A 14,752-nucleotide genomic window follows, 5' to 3' on the forward strand; every position below is an offset into this window, starting at 1 on the left:
GGAATGACAAGACTGCCGGGGCCCTGGCCTCAGCACCCAGATCCCAGTCCAGGAATCATGGATGGTACAGTCCCAAGGGGACCACTCAGGACAGAAACAAGTAGAGCCCCAGCACACAGATCAACACCAGGGCCAGAGCTCTGAAGCCAAGGCACCTACTGGTCCCTCGAAGTGGAACCCTGAGCTTGAGGTGTTCCAGCAGGGTCCGTCCCCGCCTGGTCTCCACAAAGAGTGGGAGGACACTCACCCCGTGTGGCACCTGGCCTCTGGATTCCCAGCCGGGCCCTGCTCCTAGGGACTCCCAGCTCCTGGACTTCTGGGGCCTTCCTCGGCCAGGGATTTGGGGATGAGGCCAGCAGGGTTCACAGCCTGCCCTGGGGGTGCCCCAGGGGACAAAAGGAGTGGGAGACATGGGAGCCTGGAAAAGGGGCCAAGGAGAAGAGAAGGAGGTAAGGAGAGGTGAGGGGGAGGACCAAGGCAGGAAGGAGGAGCACAGGGCAGGCCCAGAAAGGAGGCAACTAGACTTCCCGGAATCACAGAGCCGGGGATTTGGGGTTTGGGCTCCACCCCTACTCCAGCCCTTCCCATCACTGCCAATCGCACTGACAGCCTGTCCTCCTCCTCCACCCTCACCCATCACCCCACCCACTGGGACCCACCCTTCCTGCTCTCAGAGGAGCCTCACCCTCCAGCACCCATCCGGCATAACCCTCCTCCCCCAGTCAGGGCCAGGTGAGAGATGAGAGGATGGGACCTTCAGGAGCTGTGTCCAGGGGCACGGTCTGGGTCAGGGGTCGGGCTGCGGTGCGGCCTCTTGTTGCTCATCATGGCCTTGTGTCCACTCTGAGACCACTCTGGACCCAAAGCCAGTCCAGGCTGTGGGAAATGAAACACCAACCAAGACTTGGCAGAGTACGAGGTGAGGTCTGTGGGTCTCCCCTCCCAGCCTCTCATCCCCCACTGTCTAGCTCATGCCAGCCTCCAGCTCCCAGGCAGCTCTCAGTTGCTTCTGGGCATGCTGACAGGTGTCCCGGGGTGAGATGGCGCCAAGGTTGGGGTAGAGGGAGCCGGGGGATGGTACACTGTGTCTTGGCCATGGCGTTGTGGGCCCTGCCCTCAGACACCACAAGCTGACTCATAAGGTACTCCATTTCTTTTTCTGCACGAATAATTCTCCATTGTGTGGAAATAACACATTTTCTTTATCCATCCATCAGTTGATGGACATTTGGTTCGTTTCTACTCTTTGGCTATTGTGGATAATGCTGTTATGAACAAGTTTTTGTGTGGATGTATGCTTTTTTCTCCACAAGATATCAAATATATTAATATTTCCCTGTGCTATACAGTAGGTCCTTATTGTTTATCTATTTTATACATAGTAGTGTGTATCTGTTAATCCCACACTCCTAATTTATCCCTCCCCTGCTCCTTTCCCCCTGGGTAACCATAGGTTTGTTTTCTCTGTCTGTGCATCTGTTTTGTAAATAAGTTCATTTATCATTTTTTAAGATTCCACATATACCACATAAGTAGTATCACATGATATTTGTCTTTCTCTGTCTGACTTCACTCAGTATGATAATCTCTAGGCCCATCTATGTTGCTGCAAATAGCATTATTTCATTCTTTTTCATGACTGAGTAACATGCCATTGTACATATGTACAATATCTTCTTTATCCATTTATCTGTCAATGGACACTCAGGTTGCTCCCGAGTTTTGCCTATAATGAACAATGCTGCTATGAACATTGTGGTGCATGATCTTTTCTAATTAGAATTTTCATCTTTTCCAGATACATGCACAGGAATGAGATTGCTGGATTCTATGGTAACTCTATTTTCAGTTTTTTAAGGAACTCCATACTGGAAGAAACACAAACTGGAATCAAGATTTCTGGGAGAAATATCAATAACCTCAGATATGCAGATGACACCACCCTTATGGCAGAAAGTGAAGAGGAACTCAAAAGCCTCTTGATGAAAGTGAAAGTAGAGAGTGAAAAAGTTGGCTTAAAGCTCAACATTCAGAAAACAAAGATCATGGCATCCAGTCCCACCACTTCATGGGAAATAGATGGGGAAACAGTGGAAACAGTGTCAGACTTTATTTTTCTGGGCTCCAAAATCACTACAGATGGTGATTGCAGCCATGAAATTAAAAGACACTTACTCCTTGGAAGGAAAGTTATGACCAACCTAGATAGCATATTCAAAAGCAGAGACATTACTTTGCCAACAAAGGTTCGTCTAGTCAAGGCTATGGTTTTTCCTGTGGTCATGTATGGATGTGAGAGTTGGACTGTGAAGAAGGCTGAGCGCCGAAGAATTGATGCTTTTGAAGTGTGGTGTTGGAGAAGACTCTTGAGAGTCCCTTGGACTGCAAGGAGATCCAACCAGTCTATCCTAAAAGAGATCAGTCCTGGGTGTTCATTGGAAGGACTGATGCTGAAGCTGAAACTCCAATACTTTGGCCACCTCATGCGAAGAGTTGACTCATTGGAAAAGACTCTGATGCTGGGAGGGATTGGGGGCAGGAGGAGAAGGGGACGACAGAGGATGAGATGGCTGGATGGCATTGCTGACTCGATGGACGTGAGTCTCAGTGAACTCCAGGAGTTGGTGATGGACAGGGAGGCCTGGCGTGCTGCGATTCATGGGGTCGCAAAGAGTCGGACACGACTGAGCAACTGATCTGATCTGATCTGATACTGTTCTCCATAATTGCTGCACCAATACATTTCCACCAACAGTGTGGTTCCCTTTTCTCCACACTCACTCTAGTATTTATTATTTATAGACATTTATTTTCTGATGATGGCCATTCTGACTAGTGTGAGGCAATGCCTCACTGAAGTTTTGATTTTTTAACAAGTTGTGTGTATTTCTGACTGTGCTGGGTCTTCCTTGCTGTTCAAGGGCTTTCTCTGGTTGCAGTGAGCAGGTGCTACACTTTTCTTCTGTGCATGGACTAGCGTCAGTCGTTTCTCTCTTATTGTGGAATACGGGCTCTAGGGTGCACGACTTCAGTAGCTGTGGCACATGGGCTCAGGAGTTGTGGCACACAGGCTTAATTGTCCCATGGCATGTGGGAGCTTCCTGGACCAGGAACTGAACTGTGACCCCTGAGCATTGGCTGGCAGGTTCCGAAAGTCCCTTTAGCTTTGGTTTGCATTTCTCTAATAGTTGACAATGTGGAGCATCTTTTCATGTGTCTACTGCCCATCTGTATGTCTTTGGGAACGTGTTTTCATATCTCTTGAGTACATACCTAGGAAGGGAACAATCTGAGACACTGTCAGAATGTTTTCCAGAGCACCTGCACCATTTTACATCCCCACCGGTAACACATGAGGGTTCCAACTCCGTATCCTCACCAACACTTGACATTGTCTTTTTTATTCTACTCATTCTAGTGGAAATGAGGTGGGATCTCAATGTGATTTTCATTTTCATTTCCCAAATGACTAATGATGTTGAGCATCCTTTTGTATGTTTATTGTCTACTGGTATATCTTCTCTGGAGAAATATCTTTTCTGGTCCTTTGCCCATTTTTTCATTAGGTCATTTGTCTTTTTACTGTTAGGTAGTAAGCTCTTAAAATATTTTAAATACAAGTTCCTTATCAGATATATGATTTGCAAATATTTTCTCCCTTTCCATGGGTTGTCTTTCCACTTTCTTGGTGGTGTCCTTTAAAGCACAAAAGTTTTTATAATGTTAATTAAGTCCAATTTATTTTTCTTTTGTTGTTTGTGCTTTATGGTGTTGTACCCAAAAAAACCATTGCCAAATCGAAGTTCACAAAAATTGACTCCTAAGTTTTCTTCCAAGAATTTTTTGGTTTTAGCTCCTACAATTAGGCCATTTTGAGATAAGTATGTTGAGCATCTTTTTGTGTGCTTACTGATCACTAATATATCTTTTTTGTTTTTATTTTTTTTAAAGTTTGTTTATTAATATTTATTTATTTTTGGCTGTGCTTGGTCTTTGTTGCTGCAAGGGCTTTTTCTCTAATTGTGGCGAGTGGGGGCTACTCTCTAGGTACAGAGTATGGGCTCCTCGTTGCGGCGGCTTCTCCTGTTGCAGAGCACAGGCTCCAGGTTGCTGGGGCTTCAGTGGTTGCAGTGATGGGCTCATACGAGGTGCAGCTTGTGGGCTCCAGAGCTCAGTAGTTGTGGCACACAGATTTAGTTGCCCCATGGCATCTGGAATCTTCCCAGACTAGTGATCAAACTCATGTCCCCTGCATTGGCAGATGGATTCTTTATCAATGGGCCACCAAGGAAGTCCTATCTACTTTCGTATCTGGCATTAGATAGGGTTCCAACTTCATCCTTTGGCACGTGGATGCCCACTTGTCCACTGGTTAAAGGAACCATTATTCTTTTTCCATTGAATTGTCTTGCCATCCTTGTCAAAAAAAATCAACAGACCATAGATATATGAGTTTATTCTAGACTCTCAGTCCTATTCCACTGATCTATGTGTTTATCCTTTAGTCACACTATCCCCACATTTATGCCAGACAATATCTGCTCTGACTTGATTGGTATAACAGTACAGTTAGTTTTGAAATCAGGAAGTAGGAATCCTCCAACTTTGTTCTTTTTCAAAATTGTTCTGGCTCTTTTGGACCCCTTACATTTCCCTACAAATTTAATTTCTAATTTTTTATTCTTTTTTAACAAGTAGCTGGAATTGTAATAGGTACTACATTGAATTTATAGATCAGTTTGGCATATACTGCCTTTTTAACAATATTAAGTCTTCAGTTCCATGGACATAAAACATCTTTCCATTTATCTAGATCTTGAATATTCTTCAACAGTGGTTTGTAGTTTTCAATGTTCAACTCTTGTATTACCTTTTTAAAAATTTCTTACTATGTATTTTATTCTGTTAAAATATGAATTTTCTTTACTAATTTTATTTTGGGGTTGAACATTGGGAGTGTAATGAAACATATTGGATTTTTGTATCTTGATCTTGTATCTTGCGATTTTGCTAAATTCATTTTTTAGTTCTAACAGCTTTTCAGGGATTCCTTGGGATTTTATCTATACAAGATCACGGTATCTGTAAAAAGAGGTAGTTTTACCTACTCCTCTCCTATCTGGGTACCTTTTATTTCTTTTTCTTGCCTAAGTGTCCTGGCCAGAACCTCCTGTACAATGTTGAATAGAACACTCTTTTCTTGATTGTTTCTGGTCTTAGGGAGAAAGCATTCAGTTTTTTGCCATTAAATATGTTAGCTGTGGAGTTTTCATAGAGGCCTTTTATCAAGTTGAAGAAATTCATTTCTAACCCTAGAGGCCTTTTATCAAGTTGAAGAAATTCATTTCTAACCCTAGTTTGTTGAGTGTTTCTAGCAGGAAAAGGTATTAGATTTTGTTAATGCGTTGTATCTGCATCTATTGAAATGATCATACACTTTCTTTGTTTAATCTGTTAATCTGGCATAACACACTGATTGAATTTTGTATTTTGAACCAACTTTTTATTCCTGGAATAAATTTTGCTTGCTCATAATGAACCCTTTTTTATGCTGCTAGATTTGTTTCACTGGTGTTTTGCTGAGGATGTTGCATCTGTATCCAAAAGGAATATTGGTCTGTAGTCTTAAGATATCTTTCTCTGGCCTTAGTATCAGGGTAGTTACTGGCTTCACGGAGTAAGTTGGGAAGAATTCCTTCCTCTTCTATTTTTTGGAGAAGTTTGTGAAGGATTGGTATTAATTCTTCTTTAACCATTTGATAGAATTCACCAGTGAAGTTATCTGGACTGAAGGGACTTTTTTGGGGGGACATTAAAAATTTATTAATTATTCACTTTAATTGATACAAGTCTATTTAGAGTCTCCATTTCTTCTTGAGTCAGTTTCAGTTGTTTGTCTTTCTAAGAATTTGTCCATTTCATCTAGGCTACCTTTCGCTTGGTACACAGTCATTCATAGGACTCCCTTATCAGCCTTTTATTTCTATAAGATTAGTTGTAATGTCCACTCTTTCATTCCCGATTTTGGCAATTTGAGGTTTCTCTCCTTTTCTTGGCCTGACCACTGTTTTTATAACTACAACCTTCCTGCTAACTGGTATTCTTGAGTTTCCTTAATCCAAAATCTGAAGTATAAATCACCTTCTACCCCATCACACAATTTGTTTAGGATTTACCACCTGTTTCTCCCATCAGTATAAGCAGGCACCCTCAACTTTGTTCACTGTTTCCTAAGCATGCAGAAAATGCCTGGCAAATGATACGTGTGCAGGCAGATTTGCTGGATGCATGAAGGAATCTGAAGTAAAGCAAAATAAACCAGGAAAGTTGCAAATAGTAACAATAATAATAACAGGAATGATCTTAAAGCTCTAAACATGTGAGTTCCAATACAGTAACCACTGCTGGTGTGTAGCCCTAACAGCCTGAAATGTGGCAGGTCCATGCTGAGAAGTGCTGTAAGTGTAAAAAGACTCAACAGATTTCAAAAACAATATGTTTTTAAATTTGAGATAGCTTAACAATAATTTTTGTATTGGCTATATGTTGAAACAATATTTTGGATAAACTGAGTTAAATACATACACTACTAAAGTTCTTTTCACCTGTTTCTTTTTAGGTTTTTTCAAGTACCAGAAAATTTTGAATTACACATATGCCTGCCATTTGTGGCTCAAGTTTTGTTTCTTCTAGAAAGCTCTGCTCCAGATGACTTGGATAGGGTCAGGGGGTAATATCGAGTGTCTGAAAAAAGGAAGGCAAATTCCAAATGCGTGGTCAAGTAAGGCTCTTACAGAGCCCAGGGAGGAAGCGGGCGCAGGCACCTGGCCTTGGGCACAGAGGCCCCTTGCAGGGTCTGAGTCTGTGCTGCCCACTGACCACCAATGAGGGGCAACCACTCTCCTCCGGTCTGATTCAGCAGGTCTGGGGTGGGGTCTACAGGCAGCCGGGGGCTAGGATGCACCACCCTAATCGCCTTCTTCAGCAGGTACTGCTCCCAACTAAACCAGGACTCTTCACCCGGAAAGCCCCTAAGAGATGTCTCAGATCAAACCAAGGGCTTTGAAAATCAGGCTGCACCTCAGTGTACAAGAACAAAAGCCACATGAAGAACTTCACTAAGAAATGGGCGAAATGCTTCAACCCCTTGGCATCCAGCTCTGTGGCCAGCACCCAAGTCATGCCACCCTTCACCAGGTGACAAGACAGGTGACCACTCAGGCCAGGCATCTGAGACACCCAAGGCCACCAGCACCTCCTGCCCCCAACCACCTGAAGGGCCCCCATCTTTTACTGGGTGACATGAAGCCACTTTGTCGGGCACCACTATGCACTAGGCATGGTTCTAAGCCCTGGAATTCAGTGTGGGCTGAGTGACAGGGAGGCAGGAACTGCCCTTGGCTCTTCAATAGAAACAGGCACCAACCTGGATATGCCCAACACCATGGAGGATGTTACATCCAAAAACAGGACACCTTTCCGGTTTCGTGGGAATGGTCACAGCATCTCCTCCCCTCAGGGCTCACTCGCTGTTCATAAAGCAGGGAAAAAAGGTGGTTCTCAAATTAGGCCTGTAGAACAGCATGGTTTATGTATCCTCCAAAAAATGTTCTTAAATCTATGCCCAGCTATTGCCAATCTGTTCCTGAATTCAACAAAAGCTTGTATCTGGCTTAACAAAGAAGCATAACTTTAGTTATTTTAGGATCATTATGTCAATGCAAAAAAAAAAGAAAAACAGTCCACCAGGAGTTTTGGCTACTGAACGACCTAGTGACCCTCTAACCTAGGAGACAAAGGCCACCCAAAAGTTATGAACCTAGGAACACCACTAGCTGCCAATAAGGATGTTTTCATTTTAAATAGATTCAGATCTTTATATGAATAAAATATACATTTCTCTGTAACATGCCAATATGGTAATTTTTGGAAAACCAAGTTGATACATAATGCATTTTTACATTTCTACACTAACAAAGTGACTTGCAGCTGTGAAAGATGCTTTAAAAATAACTAAATCGGATTCCATTTTGAGGCAGGGAGAGAGAAGGAATTAAAAATTTTGAAAATATATTTGAGATCTCCAGAAAGGCCTCATCTCTTGCCTTGGACCAGGTGGCCTCAGAGAGCAGTGGGAGGGACAAGATGTTTCCAGGGAGCAGACGCTGTTCATGTCACCTCCACTTGGTCTTTCTTATTAAAGCACTTGATAAATTCCAGGCAACTCAATGTGGACTCTCTAAGGGAATCATCTCTGATAGAATTTCACTTTAGGTAGAAGAAAGAAAATCCAACATTGCATCTCTCTTGCCTAGGCTCTTGGGGGATCCTTCAGATAAAAAAAAAAAAGGAGAGGAATACGTTCTTGGCTTCTTTTTGATCAAGACCCCTGTGCCCCAACCCAGGACCCCACAGAAAAGTGCTCCTTCATCCACCACGATCATGCCCTCCTCATAACCCTGGGAGCCCCTGTTTCAAACACAGCATCCTCTCTTCCCTCTGTCTTGCTTGTCAGAGAACGGGTCTCCATTTGGGGTTTTAAAAATAAGGCCACCATATATACATCCATCCCTTGATTCTAAGAGAACTGGCAGGCACTTATCTGTAAAAAAAAGTCTCTGACATGACGGATCATCATGAAAAAGTGTTAGAAGCAAACAAACTGCAGAATCACATATATGGTGATTCCATTGTGTTTTTAAACCATATACATGTGTGTGTGTAACATATATGCATGTATACAAATGTGTACATATATATATATATACCACACATATCCTTATACTAACATTAAAACAGGCAGTCCAGGTTCCTCTGTGGAATGAATAAACTTGAGGGTGAAGGAGTCACATTTACTGCACATAGTTATGTATTGATTTTTCTTTTAAGATATTATCCCTGTTGTCTATATAATCATTAAAATCAAATAAGACTTGCTGGCCCCAAATGGGGGTAGAGTATTGGTTGTCACAGAGGGACAACCATAGGAAATGATGTCTTTATAAAAAGGAGCCATAGGGCAATGCCTTGTGCTGGAAAAGCACAAAGAGGGCTCAGTGAGCAGCCTGTTAAGGACAAGTGAGACCCTGAGGAGCCCAGGGTCAGAGTGGACCATGAGTGGACAACCGGGCCATGAGAGAGAGAGTGGAATAATTGCCTTTTAAAAACACAGAACGGCGTATGGTCACAAGCTTCTGAGAGAAGCAGAAAGTAGATTCTAGTCAACAGCCTGGACTCAAACCCTAGCCCCGTGTGGAGTGTCTCTGAGTCTCAGGCACCTCTTCTCCAAACTGGGAGTGATCACGGTACCTATTTCACAGATCAAGCACCTTAATGTAATAAGCACCATTTAATTGCTAGCGACTGTTACCAGGAGAGAAAGAGTGCAGGTAGCAAGCGCAAGATATATTCTTAGCTCTCAGCAAAGTAGGTTATGGTATAAAAATACCGTTCAATAGTAACTAAACTAGCCTCACCTTCATGTGCATCTCACAGCAGCCTCAACATGTGCGACTTCTTCTCTAAATACCCTACATTAGGCATCTGGACTCCGACCCTGGGGGCCACCCAGCAGGCAGAAGCCACTGGCAGGGTCACTCACCCCCTCCTCACGCGTGCAGGAAACTCCACTGTGGGCAGGCCAGACACCCACCCGCCTTTGTGTCAGATGGTGCCCAGCGACAGGGGAAGACAGAAGCAGGGAGAGGCTAGGTGGGGGAGGAGCAGGAAGCGGGCATGAGAACCTCTCCAAGGGAGTGGCCAGGGGGATGAGCGTGGGGCCATCAGAGGAGGGGGCAACAGCACTGGCAAAGGTCCTGGGGCAGGAAGTACCCGATGTGCGTGAGGGCGGGAGAAAGCAAACATAGTGATGAGTCCTCCACCCGAGTCCTCTCTTCCTGGCAACCAGGCTTTGGCGCTCAGGAGGCTCACCATCGATTTGCTCTGAATTTCCTGAGTTTATCTATTAACCACCAAGCAGGCTGGTGGCTAGTGGAGAGGACGTCAAGAAAGCACAGAAGGTGGATGGTGATGACCCTCCCCCTGAGGGGTCACACCCCAGGACAAGATCTGCTCTCCCCCAACTGGGGCACACTGGATAGAGTCAAGGACACACCAAGGTCAGCTCGGGGCCTGCCTGAGGTTCGGCGGAAGCTGGGAAGGACAGGGGTGCCCTGGACTGGGAGTGGGGGCTTTCCTGGCTGACGGGGGCATATTGTCCACTCTCTCTGAGCTGCAGTTGTGTGTCTATAAAATGGGAAGGGGGAGTATGAGGGGGGGTTCCCGAGCAACTCGAATCAAATAAAATCAGGCGTTCAAAGTGATGCGCCACTTAGAGGTTGTTACAATGGGGCTCACCTTCTCTCAAGGGGAGGGGTCCACGAACCCCTGAATTACATCCAAAGCCATGTGGGAGCTGCTTTCTCCTGGAGAGGGGGATCACTCAGATTTTAAAGGGGATGACTCCCCAGAGTCTAAGCTCCGGGAGCCTGAACACAAAATGCACAAAATTCCTACTCAACAAACAGCCAGACAAGGAGGTCAGCACCAAGCCCAGGAAAGGGGCTGTGGGGGAGTGGGCCCAGGGGAGACACGGAGAATGTCCAGACCCCCACTGGCACCCCCACCACCAGAGCCAAACTCTGAGGAAACCCTCGCACCTGGGCACCAGCAAACCCACGGTGGGACTGGAAGAAACACTGGCAACACGGAGATTGCCACGAGGAGAGGAACACGAGTTACTACAGGTATTACGGTCACTACACAGAGCAGCAGCGAAAGGCCAGACAGCGTCCCCACACACAGATGCCCAGAAGACTAAGCTGCGGGAAAGCGCAAGTTTCCAGATGTTTATATAAAGTTAAAAAGAAAGCACCCCCAAAGAATCCTGTATGTTAGTTGTGACTCTATCTGTATGCAAATGAACCAAGAGTCTAAAAGGATAAATCTGAACACATCACAGTTGTTGGCGGAGAATGGTTACTTAACATTTCTTGGTAAGGCTTTATTTCTGATGTTTTTTTTAAAGAACTCTAAAGGACAGGGAGGCCTGGGGTGCTGCAGTCCACGGGGTTACAAAGAGTTGGACAGGACTGAGCAACTGAACTGAACTGAAAGCCAAAATGACAAAAGAAGAAACAGTTTCCAATTCCAGGTAGAAGGGATACAAGTGTTTATTTTATTACTCCTGGAAGTTCTTTCCATTGAAAAAAATCTATACAATATGAAACATTTTTAAGCCATGTTGCTGGCCAGTTCAGTGTTGGGCTGAGTGTTCCCGCAGCCTTGATCTATAACTGTCTGTAACTTAAAGCCAAAGTTAAGGCTCTTTACCTGTATGCTGGTGTTGGAGAGCCGTGCCCTGGCCAGGCAAGGAAGGGCAGAACCCCAGAAAACAGCTTTTGCTGGCCCTTGAACCCAAAGCCCAGGCCCCCAAGGGCTGATCCCACACAGAGACAGTGGCGGGCGGTGGGGGGGACGACAAGTTAGAGAAGGGATGGGGCAGGAAGGGGACAGTCCAGTGGCCATGTCACGCGAGCAGCTGTGGGCCTGTGGCCCAGCCCTTCCCGGGCAGGGAGCTCAGTGTCGCCTGACTGGTGCCAGGGGCTGCATCTTTAAATAAACTTGGACTCATCCACCTGGACCAGGAAGCAATACCAACTGAGCGTCGGGCAGGCCAGGCATTGTCAACAACCGCCGACATGGCCACTGAGGACCCCAGCCCTGGGCCGAGGCGGTGGCCCCAGTGCCTGACCCTCCCTCCTGACACCTGCCCCACTGCAGCTCCCCCTGCACTGGCCCGGCCTCCTCCCCACCCAGTGGGGCTATGAGAGGCCCCTGGGCATCCCTCAGTGGGCCTGGTGCCTGGAGGCTCTGCCAAGGGGTGCTGGGCCAGCCTATGGGATGGGGTACCTTCCCCTCCTCTCCCAGGCCCCTGGTCCTCCTCAACAGCCACGCTTCCTCACCTACTCAAGCCTCAGGCCCCGGCTCCCTTTCCACAACGGCTCACACTCCTGCTGACAGGAGGGGAGCCCGGCTTCCACTGCAGGGTCTACCCCCCTCTACACCCTCCCCGAGGGCAATCCCAAGGACTTCCATCCCCCAGTGTTGGTGTGGATCGCAGCAGCCAGGATAACCAGTTGTGGCCCCTGGAACTAGAGCCCTGGGGTTGGGACGACCACCCTGCCGGGCCGCTGGCCCAAAGAGGTTCACAGAAAAGTGAAGGAGTGGTCCGTGGAGCCAGCTTCAGGCAGAGGAGATGGGGTGAACGGGAAAAGGCACTTCTGCAAAGGGGACACAGGGTGCCTGGCGTGAGGGCCTGGGCACAGAGGAATAACAAGAAGGTCCTCTAGAACGGGGTGACCTTCCTCCCACTGCCGCCCCCTGCTTTGTCCCCATCTGAGAACCACCAGCCCATCACCCTATCCTCACAGGCTTGGTCCCAGACAAGCCCTGGAAGCTTCCTCAGGGCCTCGGGTGTATACACAATCTGGGTGCTGGACCCCTCCCCCGCTTCTCTGCTCTGCTCTCCAGGTCCCCCTGCCCTGGGGACAGGCACTCAACCAGCCCCCACCTGAGGGCCGAGGAATTTCTGAGTCCCCAGGGCCCAGCCTCCTCCGACCCCATCATGGGCTTCCTCCATTCCATTCCTTCACTCCTCAGCCCCACAGGCCTGACTGCCATCCTCCCCCACGTGCAGGGAGAGCTGGGGAATTCACACGCCCCCACACTCCTCCCAGCTCTCACCCACAATTATCAATGATCAGCATCCCTCGCCAACACAAGGTATCACCACAGACGTTTCTTAATAAAGAGGGAAAAAGGGATCTGCCACTGGAGGTGTAAGAGGAAACCTCACCAGCGCCCCCACCATGCTGGAGGGATGGGGGAGGATGGAGGAGAGTGGGGTTCTGGCCGCCGCCAGGCTGGAACCGAGGGATTTCAGGAGTTCTGGAGCCAGACCAGGAGATGCCAGGTGAAGCCACCTTGATTCACAGAGTGGAGACTCCCAGGCTAGAGAGGAGCCCCCGATCAGATTCGGGGTAGAGCCCGGCGGCAGAGCCCCGACTAGGGCCCTACACGGCTCACATCGGTGAGCAGAGCCCAGGAGCCACCTGTTCCCTCCACGAGGCCCGACCTGAAAAGAGCCTTCAAAGTCCGTCCTGTTGCCTCCCCGCAAATAACTCTGCGGAACTGCGCCCCCTCCCACCCCCACGACCCTGAAGGCCATCAAGTTCCTCATCTTCACCCCCGTGACCTGATCCCAGCTCCCTGACCTCAGCCCCCAGCTCTCCAGACTCCTCTCTCCAGGAGGATCTGGGGGGAAAGCCTTCAGAACCCCAAATCTCCTGAGGACCCACAGCACAGGCTGTTCCCACGCGGCGCGGAGCGCAACGGGCACCCCCCGCGTAGATGAAGCCACGCGGAGAAGCAGGCGCAGAGCAGGTCCCGCCGCCCCCGCTCCCGGCCGCCCGGTGGGGGTGGGGACAACGTGGCCCGCTCCGGGGACGACACTCCGGGCCAGGGCCGCCCCCTCCCCCGCGCTCTAGGCCCAGCGGCCGAAACCGCGCGCGGCTCCTCTCTGACCTCCCGCCGCCAAATGCGTCACGTCTGCCGGGCGCTCCGGGGACACCTGCTGCCGCCCCCGCTGCGCCGAGCCCCGCGCCTCGAGCCGGGGCCTCCGGTCCGGCGATAGTGCCGGACAGGGCCCAGTAGGGCCGCACGCGCCGCTGTCCGGCGGCCAGGCCCCGAGGCTCGGGGGTCGAAGCCGCGCGGGGCCGTGCGCTCCGGGCCCCGAGCCGGGAGCAGCCGGGGGCGCGCGGGGCCGCAGTGCGCCCGGACCCGGCGGCGCAGAGGGTCTGGGTCTCCAGGATCACCGCCCTCGGAGCTCAGCGCCCTTCGGGGTCCCCGGCTCGGCCCGCACGCGCCACAGCTCTTACTTGCCAATATCCTCGTAGAGCTGGTACTCGTCGGTGAAGCGGGTGCAAGTCACCGTGGTGGCCATGGCGGCGACGGACGGGCTCGGCGTGCGCTCTGCTGCGCTCGGGCGGCGGCGACTCCGGCTCCCGCTCGCGGGCACGGCGGCGACACGGGCGCGGGCGCGGGCGACACCTCGGCTCGCGGCGCCGAGCGGGGGCCGGGCTGGGCTGCGCCGGGCGGCGAGCGCACGCGAGATCTGCGCGCTCCGTCCCCGCCAGGAGCGCGCCGCACACCTACGCGCGGGGAGCGCGGGCGCCGCTGTCACCGCCGCCGCCGCCGCCGCCGCGCCCGCCCCGCCCGCCGCCCCTTGCACGCGCCCCGCACCCGCATCCGCGCCCTGCACCCGCACACGCACTTGAGCCCTGAGCCTGCACCTACACCCGCACTCGCGCCCTTCACACGCTCTCGCACCAGCTCCTGCTCCCGGCATTCGTACCCGCACCCTCTCCCTGCACTTGCTGCGCTGGCACTCGCACCCGCGCCCAGGCGCCTGGGGGGACGCAGGTGCACATGGGGAGGGGGGAGAGCCCTCCCTCCACAGACTCCTAACACCCCCACGAGGACATGCACAGGACCCCTCCTGCCCGGCCCGGGTCTCCACCACTCCACACACCACACCGTCCAACCTCCCTGGCAGAGCCACCCAGGAGCCTCCCAGACCAGGTGTGCACACTGGGAACACAGGGAGTTCTAGATGAAAGGGTAGAGGCTGCCTGCTCCCCCGCAGTCTAAGTCCCTCCCTCTTCCTAGCACTTGGCACTAGGGGCTGGCGAGC

General features: G+C 49.9%; 1 protein-coding gene across 14 annotated transcripts in view; it reads right to left on the reverse strand.

Annotated features, from left to right (window-relative positions):
- The window catches only part of CAMK2B (calcium/calmodulin dependent protein kinase II beta), a 92,394-nt gene extending 78,132 nt beyond the window's left edge, over window positions 1–14,262 (reverse strand). For 4 of the 14 annotated variants that reach the window (XM_086396126.1, XM_086396124.1, XM_086396122.1 and 1 more), the window contains exon 1: window positions 13,938–14,218. In XM_086396126.1, coding sequence (XP_086252252.1) covers window positions 13,938–14,002 — 65 coding nt within the window. In that variant the 5' untranslated portion in view covers window positions 14,003–14,218. Of the gene's footprint in view, window positions 1–7,426; window positions 7,528–13,937 lie in introns of those variants that run through there. The other 10 variants (XM_086396118.1, XM_086396123.1, XM_086396120.1 and 7 more) reach the window with 8 other exon arrangements.
- Between the last annotated feature and the right edge of the window lie 490 nt (window positions 14,263–14,752).

The sequence above is a fragment of the Bos grunniens genome, chromosome 4 (assembly GCF_055505025.1).
Source record: "Bos grunniens cultivar Pamir isolate PY7600 chromosome 4, Bosgru_T2T1.0, whole genome shotgun sequence".
NCBI classification, from domain to species: Eukaryota; Metazoa; Chordata; class Mammalia; order Artiodactyla; family Bovidae; genus Bos; species Bos grunniens.